At 34.8% G+C, this 14,620-nt stretch overlaps 1 protein-coding gene across 1 annotated transcript; it reads right to left on the reverse strand.

Moving 5' to 3' along the window:
* Positions 1 to 11,333: 11,333 nt before the first annotated feature.
* On the reverse strand, positions 11,334 to 14,274 carry LOC121019186 (vesicle transport protein GOT1B). The gene has a single exon (XM_040458372.1). The coding sequence runs from the start codon at positions 14,160 to 14,162 to the stop codon at positions 13,746 to 13,748; it is 417 nt and encodes a 138-aa protein (XP_040314306.1). The 5' UTR covers positions 14,163 to 14,274; the 3' UTR covers positions 11,334 to 13,745.
* Between the last annotated feature and the right edge of the window lie 346 nt (positions 14,275 to 14,620).

Below are 14,620 nucleotides of genomic sequence, written 5' to 3' on the forward strand. Positions count from 1 at the left end.
AAAGAAAGAAAGAAAGAAAGAAAGAAAGAAAGAAAGAAAGAAAGAAAAACAGAGAAAGAAAAGGAGATCAGTGGGGCTTAGGATGGCAAGGCCATCCATGCAGAGATCCCATGGGGAGGAACATTTGGTCTTGGCAGCCAGAGGTTGTCAGTGGTCCCCACTGTGGCCATCAGGCAAACACTGCTGCAGTCCTGGAGCAATTCAAGGTGTAAACTAGCCCCTTTCTCAGTCTAGACTCCACCTGAGACTGCAGCTGGCAAGATCTGTGCTAACCATCTTTATCCTTGTCATCCAACAGGCCTCTTTCTTTCCTTTTAGTAAACATTGCTTATTGGTTACTCAGAAGTAATGTCCACTTATGCCCTCTGGCTTTGCTCTACCTAAAATGCGCTAGTCTTTGCACTGAGGTCATAGCCACTAAAATATGGCCTCTTTTCTCCTTGATGATCCAGTAAACAAGGACAGTAAACCAAAGGAAAAAAGAAAAGAAATAAAAATAGTCATAAATTCTATAATTGCTACACAATTTCACATAATTGATTTCCTTTAAAGACCAACTTTTTATTCATTCAACACATGATTATTTAGGGTTTACTGTGAGTAAAGCCATGACTGAGCCAACCATTCAGGAAGACACATTTTGAGCAGGTGTGCAGAATTCATGACATACATTGAGTTGCTTTATGTGTATCTTATTTCCTGTCAACTCTTTGCTGACATGTGTCAAGATCTTTATTCTTAACTAACCTGCTTCTCTAGCTCCGACACTCTTATCTTTTTGATGCTACTCCTATATATTGGCCCTGATGCCATTAACACCTCTACTAACTACCCATCTTCTCTTTTGGCAAGGTCTGGAATTTCTGTCTTTCAGTACTGTTTTTCTGTGTCTGCAGGGCATGACAGTGTCTATTGGTTTGAGGGTGGGGGAATCACGTACCACTACAGCTGATGTTTATACCATTTTGTGCAGTCCCAGACAGAGGATTTTGGCATAACAATCTCTTTAGTCACTTGTTATTCTTGTCACCATTTTATCAGCATCTGTCAAGCAGGGACACATGCTGTCTCTGTTTTGTATGACATGACTGTCCCGGGTATCTAGCAATGATGCCACAATCCCCACAGGCAAGCACTTAACATTGATCATGATGCTGGTGCTGAGACCTGCTCGTCAACCTTTCATGAATTACAAACATTTCAAGTTTGACTCACATTTTATTTTTAATATGATTTCAAAATGCCTTGAGATTCCTCAGCATGATAAAATCCTATTGGAGTCAGAATTGCTTTTGTTGCAATCCTGAACAATCAAAAGTGTGGAGTCACCCTTGAGTGACTGTGATAACCATGGCATTTCTAAAGAAAATGCTAAAGCTCTTTATAATGATGGTTTAGGGGCTAGTCACATCACACAAATATATGTAGATATATATTTTTTAAAGATCAGACTTTTTGATATAAAATCTAATGAAATCAGACATATTTTAATGTCTCTATATATTGTTATTTGGTATCTAATCTTACGTTCTCATTTGGAACACAAAAGATATTTGATAGAGTTTATTTCCTTGAAATTTTAATTATTTCCAAGATAGTAGTCTGTAATTTTAGTTGTGCTTTGGTTCAAGAGAAATGTAAAGATTAACCACATGGGCTATATAATTGGTCCCAGGGGGTTTATTTTCATAATATCCATTATATAAAAATGGATACAACACAGAAGAAGAAGAGGCATGAGGGAATAGTGGAAAATACACGGTTTGGGTTAAGAAATTCCAAACTCAGTCCTAACCATACCAGTCTCTCTCATGTTTGTTTTCTTATTTTTAAAATAAAGGTAAATGATAATTCCCATTCCCTAACTTCATCATAACATTTTTTTGTTCTGAGAAACAAAAAAAGTATATAATATTATACATAATAAATATTAAGCACATGGATATTATAATTATTATTATCATTACTATTTGGTGAACAATTAATAAACACATTAATAAAATTGAATTGGTATATCAGTCAATTAAAGCCCATATCCAAATTTTACTTATTTATTAATCTAAAAAATTCAAGTTAAGAAAAATTATTTTTTACCCAGCTATCCATCCACTGCACATGCTTTCAAATGGTTAAATCTGAACTTCATCATTGTTTGTGACAAACAGTTGTTCCTATTCTACACAATTCACAAATTCACTCACTCTGTTCTTGCAAATACTACCAATTTAATTTTAGTGGGCACATCCTTGGCCTTGAGGAATATATCAGGATGGGTCCAAGCTAACTATGGCAACCTAGGTCACCTGTGGTGATAACTGGTTAAGAAACAGACCTATAACCTAGCCCTGGAAGGACAGAGAGAGAGAGGGTGAGAAAGAGAGAAAGCGGGGGAAGGGGGGGTGAGAAATTGAGGGAGAGAGACAGATGGTGGGGGAGAGGAGAATAGTGGGGAAGAGGGGAGAGGAGGGAGAGACAGGTTTATAGAGATACAGATAGACTCCTGGGTTATTGATCAATAAAGTGGACAAATCAATCCCATGACTTCTAATCACTAAAAATCTTTCTAAGTAACAAAAATGACCTTGAGATTTCAGCCAATATTAGCTATGTTTTGTGTTCCTTGTGGCTGAAAGCATCTGACATTAGTGGTGTTCTGATCCTACTGCCTTCTGGTCAAATGGTAGAACCACACTCCTGGCTCCCTTGGGATGATGAATATTCAACAACCAACTGTGAGAACCTGCCATGCTCTTTTTTCTCTGGAACAGTGACTGGCAACTTTTGAGATGTTTACTACTCCATTAGCCTGGATTCCAAAGTGAGTAAAATAAGCAGAATATCATCTTTTGGCATGAACAAAATAGAAGTAGTTGTTATTGTAAGCCACATGTATCTTGGGCTTTGTTACTACAGTATAAACTAGCCAACCTGAGACAAGATCAGTGTTTGGGTTGGTATGTGACCCCTAAAATGATATGTTAAGTCCAAAACCCCATACCTTGGAATGTGACTTTATTGTAAACAGGATCATTACAAATTAATCAGTTAAGATGAAGTCATGTGGGAGCAGGATGGGGACTTAATACAACATGACCAGTGTCCTTGTAAGAAGAGAAAAAAAAAATGGACACAGACACACAAAGGAATGCCATGTAATGACAGAGGCAGAGATTGAATTGTTGCAAATGCAAGCTAAGCAACATCAAGAATTGCCAAAAAAATCATCAGAAACTAGAAAGAAGCAAGAAAGGATCCTCTCCAACATATTTTACATGTAGCATAGCCTGGGTGGTATCTTGATTTTGGACTTTTGACCTCCAGAAAAAAAAATTTCTATTGTTTTAAGCCATGCAGTTTGTGATACTTTGCTATGAAAATCTTAGGAAACTAACCTGATCAAACAAGGTAGTAATGTTTTTTTTTTGTTCCTTTTGTTGTTACTGTGTTATTTTGTTTTCACTCTTTGTAAAAATGATATAAATTATGTCCAAAGGCATAATTAACATGGCCTTACATGCTTGGTAATATTTTCAGTTGGGCTTAGGAAATGTATTTGCACACATAATCCTTAAAGGAAACCAAAGTTTTAAAATATTATAAGTAGACATTGAGAGCAGGAACTGAGAGTTCACATAATAGTTTTACATGATCTAGATAACCTAAGAAGTTACACACACACACACACACACACACACACACACACACACACACACTTAGATACTGTCTTCTCTGTATGTATGTATAGGTAAGTACATAATGATGCATGTGTGTATATAGTTACGTATGTAGTTAAAAAGTCTTCTTCTAGAGTCATTCATGTGAGGAAGGGTTCAAAGAAGTACTTTAGGTCAGAGATCTTTTCTTATCCTGAATTTCCCAAATATACAGAATCCAGAGTGTCCAGCTTCCTCTAGCAACACTAGAAAATACCTAATCATAGGCAGTAGTACCCTCTATCCTACACACAGTGTTGCCTATGGTGGCGCCCTTGCTACTTGACCTATTGCTACCAAAGTCCTATATACCCTGTGTCTCTGAGCACTGGGCTTACCTCTAAATTCCATCTCTGGACATGACTCGGAGTTATACTGCCCTAATTAGATTCATCTCTGGCTGGTCCTCCTTAACTCTCCGTTTCATTGTTAGATCTAATTGTTCCCCTTTTCTTGGAGAATAAAACTCATTTACCCATTCTGTCACTATCCTGAAGTTCCTTCAAAATCATGACTTGTCCCTCAGCCTTTCTACCAGACAAGGGAAGGGAAAATTCTAGCACAAAGGGAAGGGAAATTCTAGTACAAAGAAAACCATGTAAGTATCTCTGGGATGCATGAAAAATGAAGTTTCTTTTCTTATAATTTATAGTTACATTCTAAGATAGAGACTTGGAGATGGTTTATGATTAGATGGATTTTCTATTAGCAAAAATATAGCACGAAATATAACAAACAATTAACAAACTAGAGAATTTTCAGAACTGTAGGACCAGATGATAAAGGTTTGGACATTATGTTCTATAGTTACTATTTAGAGTATTTTGGCCCAAGGCCAAGTACTAATTAATTGGTTCTCTTTATACACCAGAGAGAATAGATTCCAACTCATCCAGAGCCAGGATCTATGGATATGGCCTTTCCCTACTTCCACAAGACTTAGATGACTTGGCCCAGATGAATGAGAATGATATGCATTTACATCTTTCTTAATTTAGGACCCTGATAAAAGTGGGCTTCCTCTATTCAAGACTATGAAAGTTACAAAATAGCAATTATATACAATTTATCTGGACAGAATCAGGATATAAGAGCTTGGAAGAACATGACATGCTTCTATTTCTTTCCTTCATTTGTCTTAATTTTGATAAATTACTTTTACAATATTTGATAAAACTCCTGTTTTCCAGGTAAAGGAAAGGTTCTACTTGGCAAATGACTTATATGCCCTCTGGCCTGAACATAAGATTCCCTAGTGCTCTCTTGGCACAGGAGTGTCTTGAGAGATTAAAGATGTTTAGCACAGAAAAGGCATGATATAGGCATTGCCTAATGTTTTACAGGTTATGTACAAGAAGGATTTATTTTTTTTCTAAATAGTGCCACAAAGCAGAACCACGAAAAGAGGGATACTTAATGAAATAATGATTTCTGCTTAGTACAATGCTTTCTCTTGAAATATTGTACTTCTTATTTTGTGGCATGCTTAGATTAAAAATGAAAGAACATTCTTCAGGTAAAATAAAGATGTTATTCTTGAGTTGAGTGGGATTTTGGTCTAGAAATCCTTAAGGTGCCAGTGAACTTCAAAATTATATTGTTTTCTAAAAAAGACTTGACCAGATAATTTAAGTTGGTAATCATTCAGAGTGAAAGGAACTCTGTATGTAAAAGAGGCTTGAAGACAGCAAGTATGGTCCCATGGTAAGAACATGGTCTTTGGAATCAGATCCACCTGGCTCTGGACAACTTTTTGTATGTTTTAGAGATAAGATTTCATCATTAATATACAACCAGTAACATCCACCATTCTAAGCTTGATAAATAACAAAATTGCAGTTATTAATTATAAGTTAGTCAAATAAGAACAGAATTAAATAAACTTTCTTCTCAAAAACCACATGTCAAGATAGTATAAAGGAAAGCAATTGAACGACAGCTTCCTAACCCTGCTGATTAGGCAAGAGAACTATTAATGGCACAGTGACGTCCATAACTTCCCTGTCCCTTTTAGGCATAGAAACTGTATTGAAACAGTGAAACTTCTGTTTGCTTGTTTGTTTGTTACATATATTTTTACTATTGCTCTTTCTATTCTTCCATTGCAATAAATCATGTAGGTACAATATTATAGTGAAACCAGACCCCCCAAGACTCATAAATAATATATGGACAATTCTTTCTTCCAAATGACCCATAGATGCATACAAATAACCCTACTCCCGAATTTTCTGACATCTTTGTCTCTATCACACCATAGGCAGTGATGAATAGATCAAAGGAACACCAACCTGCTCAATACCCATTAAGCAGGGAACATAGGCTTTGCCTCTTCATCTCCTCTCTTTTCAGTTTTCTTCCTTAAAAAACTCCCTGATATCTGTATAACTCTTTGTGATATATTTTCTCTCTGACATACCTTAAAGTTTTTCCTTTGACTTTATATTAAACAGTTCCAACCCAGGCCAGGCGATATTCTTATTCTTAAACTTGGCATCTCAAATGTCATCTCTGACCCTGATCAATGTATCTCAGGAATCTGGCTCCATGGGGAACAGAGAATCTTTCTGATTTATGCTGACATCTCTGTATAGGCAGCAGAGCTGAGATAAAATTGAGGATTCCTCCAAAGAGAGGGTTAAGATTACTTTGTGATTAGGAGAAAGTGGTAGTAGCTGCACAATGTCATGGGTAGGGTTATACATTTATTTGAGATTGGAAAGAAAATAGATGACCAGATCTTGAACCTCTGAATTCTTGATCTGATCTCTATTGTTGAAGCTGATTCTCAAGGCCGAAGGAAAAAAGGAACATTTTAGGAAAAATTATTCTTTATTGTTCTAACAGAAAAAAAAATTTAATAGCATTATTATTCTAATTATTGATGGAGGATTTTTGGCAGCAGCTATCTTTTCAGAATCTTTGAAATGAATCTTGCAGTTTATATAATTTGAAGCTGGGAAAACCCCTATTTCTAGCTTCCAGAGAGTCAATAATGTTTGTGTGAATATGATAATAACAGACTCCAACCTCTACATTTTATAAAGCAAATCACCTCCTCTCCAATTCTATCATTAAATATGAACATTAAACTGGGTTTAATATATTGATATAGTATTATACTTCATTTAAATTCTACCCATCAGCACAGTAAATGCATCTCCAGAAAAGGATCCCCATTCCTAGGAAAAACTAATTACCTTAGATACAAATTTCAATACCCTTTCTCAAAGTATAAATTTGCTCATAAGAAGTGTGGCTGTCATTGCAATTTGAGATTTCATATAAGCCCAATTTAACTCTGAAACTGGAAATATATTATTTTAAAACTTAGATTTTTTTTCAGATAAAAATTTTGGATAGCATTTTTCCTACATTGAATGCAACTATGAAACCTTTTGGGGAGTAATCCTACTTTACAAACACAAGACTTTGTGCATGTCCGGCCCTACTTTGCAAATGCATACATTTCTCATTTGCTAATTCATACTTCTTGTGTTTATATGGGAAAAATATAGCAGATATAACTCCAGAATACTACAAATTGAGAGGTATATGAACAAAGAAAGAGTCTAGATGAAGTTACTCCGTAAATTATTATATTCTTTTATTCCAAACCCTTATCTGCAAATCATAATTTAGACATCTATTTGATGTCTAAACCTAATTGGACCTTTTCTGACTAAGTATTGAATATTATGTTCTTGTTAATTTTCCTATAGGTTCATATTCTATTTACATGGCTCTTAAGAACTTGCCACTATTGAACTGAAAAGCGACAAAGATGAGGCTAAGGAATAGTACAAAAATTAGAGATATTTACTCCTCGAAGAGTTTAGCTAAGCTACTCCATGGTATTGTTGCTTCAACACCCATTTTGTTTGGCCTAGAGACCTGCAGGGGCCTTGAACTGACACCAGCCCCTCATGCAAGCACATGCCCTAGAAAATAGCCTGAAAAGTCACAAGTAAATGCTAAGTTTCTGATGTGACTTCCCAGCAGCCAGATCAACAATCTCCCTTACTTCCCAGGGCCTTCCCCTTGTACACCCCACTTCTTAGATAAGATCCTCTTGGAGTTTACCAAAACTTCATTCTTTTTGTTTTGAATTAGCCCATCTGGCTTTAGCCCGGGAACCTCAAAACACTACTCCTTTGTGTCTCATGGTCCTACATCTCTCTCTGCTTGTGTCCTAACTTTACCTCCATTTGTGGACCCTTGAAGCATGCCATGTACTTCTTCCAGGACCTGTGAGTAACAAACTTCTTTATTTTTCAACTTCTCTTGTGGTCTTCTGTGGAACCATGACTCCTCATCCATCAGCCAGTGTTCTACTTAACAAATGTTAATTTAACAAATTCATCATGTCTTCATACAAAGTAGAAGCTAAACCCCTCATTCCATGTATACTTTTCTCTGGGCTTCCCTAAAATTTTTCCTGGATCTTTTAAGCTTCAGGCCCACCCCAAAAAGAAGGAAGCACTTGGCAAACTTTTAACAAACAGCCACTGGGAAAAATAAGTCTTCAATATTGGAGAACCTATGGGTATGTGTCAGTGTACTATGAGAATGAACAATTTTTACCCCTTAGTAAAGTCATTATTTCACCAGGCAGAAACTAGAGTTTTTTCCTGCAATGGTTGCAGTCAGAAAACAAAAGCAAGTTTATGTTCTCCTTAAAGGCCAACAGATATCACCTTGGGACAACAGAATTAGAAAGTTCTCCAACTTTCTACATGATTGAAATCCATGAATAAAACTGACGAAGTTTGGAAACCCAAATGTCTCTTTCAGATCATTCATTTAGAGAGTATCTTAAACAAAAACAAAATCATGATCAACTCAGGAACAAAAAGATTTTCATATTTCCTTGTGATAAGTTTTTAAAATATCCCAAAAATTCTGTAAAAAAAGGAAAGTGTCCTATTTACATTCTGTCCTGGAGAAGTTCTATAATCATATTCACATATGCTACACAATAAAGAAATTGCCCTTGGTCATCATTGTTTTTGGATGTCAAGATAGTACACAGCATGTACTTTTTTATTTAATATTGTTTTTAACTGAAAAGCTGGGAGCAATTGTCAGGCCACTCTGTGGTTCCCTTTCCTAGAATTCCCCTGAGTACTGAAATGTTAGGAGATGATAATATCCAGGATTCCTTCATCCGTAGGTGATATCAGACACACTGAAATCAGGTATAGTATAACTCTATGCTTCAAAGTCATTGTGTCCATAACATCATTTAGCTCATCCCCTTGGCAGGCTGATGAAAAGGGATATGAAGACTCAATGTTTCAAATACAACCAGCCTTGTACAATGAGTTAAATGTGAAACTGGAAATCAGCTCATCATATTTTGGTCTAGAGGTTACTTAAAATCTGTAATTACCAAGTATTTGGTCCTATTTAAAAAAATGTGTTAAATGAACACATTAGCTGCTTTACATGAATTATGCTATGCATCAAATTCATTAATGTTGTGGCATGGGATATTAACTGTATATCATTATGCAGATTTTAATTATTTAGAGGGCCTGAAAACCTTTCTCTCTTATATACCAAGGACTCTACCCACCATCCTCTTCTATCACCTATATTTCCCCATCATTTACTCCCTTGGGCTAAAGAATGAAAAGTTTAATTTTAAAATATAATTGTACTGTTTGGAAGCAATAATTCAATAGCTATTCCATTCAATCAAAGATTAGGGCTTTTAATCCAGCAATGTCCATTGACTTTGGCTAGTTTGTCACACAATTTGAAAAAATAATCTATAAAATTATCATGCATGGAAATAAGGCGACACAAGCCAAGTAGAGCTAAGGCTGCAAAGTAGACACTAGTGTCCAGTATAACAAGTGCCAATTTTCTTTCTTGGTTATAGAGAGTATTTTTGAAACATTTCAGTCAAAAATTAAAAATCAGGAGAACTCCTAAGGAAATATGACATTTAACTTTTTTAATTATTAGATTAGTAAATACAAAGAACTTGACATGGTTTTCAGAGATCAAAAGGCAACCACAAAAGTTGAATAGCAGGTACCACTAGATATATACTGTCTAATTTGCTACTATTCTCACTGCTATCTCTCCTCTTCCCATGAAAGTAAGTTATCTATCTATTTTCTGGACTAGAGTCTCTTAACTACAATTTAAAATTCACCAAGAAGGGATTCTAGTTGGTCCATGTAGACCAGGTATTAGCTGCTCTTCTAATGTTTTATGACCAAGGCCATGGGAGCAAATGACTTAGAAGTGTGTATGAGGTCTGAGAATTGCATGTTAAAGTAACGTAGCAAAGTTTTTCTCTACATTAATCATTTATTAAATATCTAATGATAATGGATGATTCATCATATTAAATGGGTATGTTTGGGTGTGTGTATACATATCTACTCCAAAATTTTAATTTTACATTTCTTTTTTTTTAATAAAAGAAGTATGTTTGGAGGAGTAGAGGTGGTTATTGCCCCTGGTTTTTATTTGATAAAAAAAAAATTTCAATTTATTTAAACAAAAAAAAAATTAGAAAACCCAAACAACAACAAAAATTTACCCATGTCTCCCATCTCCACCCCTTGTCTCTGGCAACCTGCAATCTATTCTATCTATGAGCTTGGGTTTTTTGGTTTAGTTTTCTTTTTCCTTTTTCTGTTCCACATGTAAGACAGATTATAGGGTATTTGTTTTCTTCTGTCTGCCTTATTTCACTTAGCATAATGTCCTCAATTTCCATCCATGTTCTCACAAATGGCATAATTTCCTTCTTTTTTTTTGTGACTGAACAATATTCATATATATATATATGTATACATAATGTATATATAACTATAGAACTATAAATATAACTATAAATATGTATATATATATGTATATAATGATTATTTATCCATTCATCTATCAGTGGACACCTAGGTTGTTTCTGTATCTTGGTTATCATAAATAATGATTAAATGAACATGGGGATGAATATATCTATTTGAGTTTGTGTTTCTGTTTTCTTTGAATAAAAACCCAGGAGCGGAATTGCTGGATCATATCGGAATTCTATTTTAGCTTTTTGAGGAACCTCATACTATTTTCCAAAGTGACTGTGCCAATATGCACTCCCACCAACAGTACAGAATGGTTCCCTTATTCTCCATACCCTCACCAACACTTGTTATTTCTTGTCTTTTTTATTCTAGCCATTCTGACAAGTGTAAGGTGATATCTCACTGTAGTTTTTACTTCCATTTAGTTTTTGCATTTGTGGTAATGATTTGCATAATAATGCAGTCTTTTTAATAATAGACATTCTAACAGGTATGAAGTGACATCTCACTGTGGTTTTAATTTGCTGTTCCGTGATGATTAATGATATAGAACACCTTTTCATGCTCCTGTTGGCTATCTATATGTCTTTGGAAAAATGTTCAGATCTTCTGCCCATTTTTTAATGTTTTGTTTTTTTTTTTTGGCTATTGAATTATACGAGTTACTTATATATTTTGGATATTAGCTCCCTATCAAATATTAAATTTGCAAATATTTTCTCCCATTCAGTAAGTTGTCTTTTCAATATGCTAATGGTTTCCTCTTTGTGAAAAAGCTTTCATATGCTTTTTTTTTTTTTAATAGAAAAGTACCCTTTTATTGAGAGGTAAGACAAGTGTATTTACAATATTCAATTGTTAGATCATATAATCTGACTGTGAGACTTTTTAAAGCAGCAGTATTCCAGGAATTACAATTTATAAGGGGAAAAGAAAAACATTGCAAGTATGTTTCTGTTACAGAAAATACATTTGAACAATGCCAGATACACTTAAGGCTAAGTAGTATTAGACCTTCTCCTCCATCTTTATAGCAATGATCAAAGTACATTTTTGTCACAAAGACAGAAGGCTAATTTTGGAAAGGAAGAAACAATACAATGTACAGTGCTTTCTGTCAGAAGACTAATATGTTTAAAAATAGAGCCTCATCAGTGGTTATGAATAAGAAATATACAGTGCTGCTGAGCAGTCCCAAACTCACATTTGAGATTAACTGTGGACTCTTTGAAAACTGAAAACTGCTCCAGCCTCTCAATCTTACTAAGGACTGGGAAATTATCAAATCCTTTACACAACTTCTAATAATGCTTCTGAAATAAGATTTTGAAAAAGTTATCTGTTACAGTGCAAAGAACATTTTGATAGAAATTCATGTCTACAAAGGAGTTAAATAATACACATGTTCCTTACATTAACAGATACTGTTCTTGTTCTAAAAAGGTAGAATTATCTAGCCACTGAAAATAATATGGATCAGTCAAAAATATGTAGAAGAGTCCTACAGGGCAACTTGTAGAAGTCGATCCCCAAAATATGTATATATTTGACACTCTCCCAAATGAGGATATTACTTTTTTGAAGAACATTAGACACAACACTAGGTCTCTTATTATTCCATGAACTATTGAGGTAGGAGTCTCATTTTGTCAGTATCATCTAGTTTCACAGATTATGTCATAAGTCGAATGCCAGTACCAAAAGGCAGTAATCCACAAGACTGAACCATTAAACTACATACCAAGTCTTTCCTTCTTTCGACAAGCAAGAATGGGAGTTCCCTGTGTATTGAGATTTAACTAAAAATAATATAAGCTATGATATATTTTGTAGACATGTTTCTAAATAAAAATCACAAATTTCAATTATGATTTTGTGCATTAAAAAGCTTTGCAACTGTTAAAAAAAAAAGGTAAATAATGCAATCATTAGTGGTATAACAAATAGTACTGTGGCTGTTGAAATGTGTTCTTACATCTACCAGAAAAGCTGTCAACTTGGAAAACTACCAAGAAACAACCACTGTTTCTTACTGCCAGTCAAGCATCAATAGTAGGAAAAACAACATATTTTTTTAGTGTCATGTTTTTAAGAAACTATAGCCCATTTAATTACAGTAAACTAACTTTAGCATGTGAATTCTGGTATTTTCTCCATGAACTCAAGACAAAGCATCTTATGAAGCATTCATCATGCGTATTGATGTTTATGTTATGAAAAAGCTAAAAGTAAAGGAAAACTCAATTTTACATGAAAAGCCCTTAACAAATACCTGTAAGTTTAAACTTTTAACATATTACATCTTAAAGTAAACATTACCAATAGTTATTTATGAAAAGCAAAACAGTAAAACCACTGCTAAAATCAAAAACAAAAACAAAAAAGAAAGGAAAACTACACCATGACATGGAAAAATCCATTTGGTTTGCATCATTTAGTATCTTAAATAAAAGACTATTCAATGTAACAGACTACTTCATGGTTAAGAATGCTTTTTGTTAGATGCTTACATGTAATGTAGGATATAGATAACCAAGTTAGACTCTCAAGACTTATGAGTAGTTCTGGAGTGTTCAGTTATAAAGAATAAATGACCTTTGCGTATTCCAACAGTGAATATCTAGTTCAGTTTTCATCTGGCTCTAAAATATTAAGAATCAGAAGAACCACAAATGTTTTATTTTAGCCATATGTTTACAAAAAAAGTGATTCATACATCAAAACTGGGTTTTCCTTGGTTTTAATACATTAAAATGACATAATCCAATCTAACTCATGCATCACTTTCAGAGACACAGTGCAACTGGAAATATTTTTGCCATTCCAGTGGATATTTCTAAAAAGCAAATGCCTATGCGTGCTCCTGCACCTTCAAAATAAAAAGGAAAGAAACAGGCACCACAGTTCTCCAAGGATGGCTGTGCTTCGCACATTGTGGATAAACAATAAAAATCGCCTTCAAGAGTTTCAATAAGTACTGTAACCTAGAGTTCATCTCCTTTAGTTTGCTTGCTGACTTCTCAGATCACTTGATTAGAAGCCTGTTCTCATTGCTTCTTTGTTAACTGCTATTGGTACTTTGTAGACTATGCGTTTTAAACTTCTGTAAAGAACATTACAAGCTATTTCATGTAATTTAATTTTGTGCTGAATATTCTTCAAAGGATTTTATAAATAATACAATATTTTAAATGAGTCTTCAATTCACTTGTTGTTATACCATATTGTTGCTTTCTCCAACTTTATCTACAAATGATCTAATTCCAGGTAAATTCAAGAGGGATCCAAGGACTGGTACTCTTCTAATAAAGCCAATGACCACAGGAAAGAAGCCCCTGAACAATAGAAAGAATCCATAAATTTCAAAGATCATGCCTATCAAAGGCCAACCAATAAGGACTACAAATACTCCACCCAGGAAAAATCCTGTCGCTTTCATTTTATGTTTTTGGAAGAAGAATCTGAATGTTCTTTCTAAACCAATTACAAAAGCCAAGCCAGCCACAAATAAAACATTTCCAATAGCCAGTAGTGCTTTGTCAAAAAAGAGAATCATTCCAAAGAACAGGAAAAACACTCCAAATCCTGTTAATCCCATTCCAATTTTCTGGGTGTCCGTTAAGGAAATCATGGCTGCAGCGGTGAGGGGAATGGCTACTGCACCTCCGGGCGCCCAGGTCGTTAAGCAAAGTGGGGAGAAAAGAAGCCGGGAAACAACCCAGGGGAGAGCCGCCACGTCTTCCGGAAACACCTTTCATATGCTTTTTATTTTGATGTAGTCTTACTGTATTTTTGCTTTTGGTGTCAGATTAAAAAAGATCATTGTCAAAACTTAGGTCAAGGAACTTAGCATGTTTTCTTCTAGGAGTGTTATGGTTTCAGGTCTTACTCTTTAATCCATTTTGAGGTAATTTTTGTGTATGATAGAAGACAGTGGTCCAGTTTCATTCTTTTGCATGTCGCTGTCCAGTATCCTTGACACCATTTATTAAAGAAATTCTCCCTTCCCCGCTGTATATTCTTGGCTCCTTTGTCATAAATTAATCAACCATATATTTGTGAGTTTATTTCTGGCTTCTCTATTCTGTT

The sequence above is a fragment of the Herpailurus yagouaroundi genome, unplaced genomic scaffold, assembly GCF_014898765.1.
Source record: "Herpailurus yagouaroundi ecotype Mexico unplaced genomic scaffold, PumYag 221, whole genome shotgun sequence".
NCBI classification, from domain to species: Eukaryota; Metazoa; Chordata; class Mammalia; order Carnivora; family Felidae; genus Herpailurus; species Herpailurus yagouaroundi.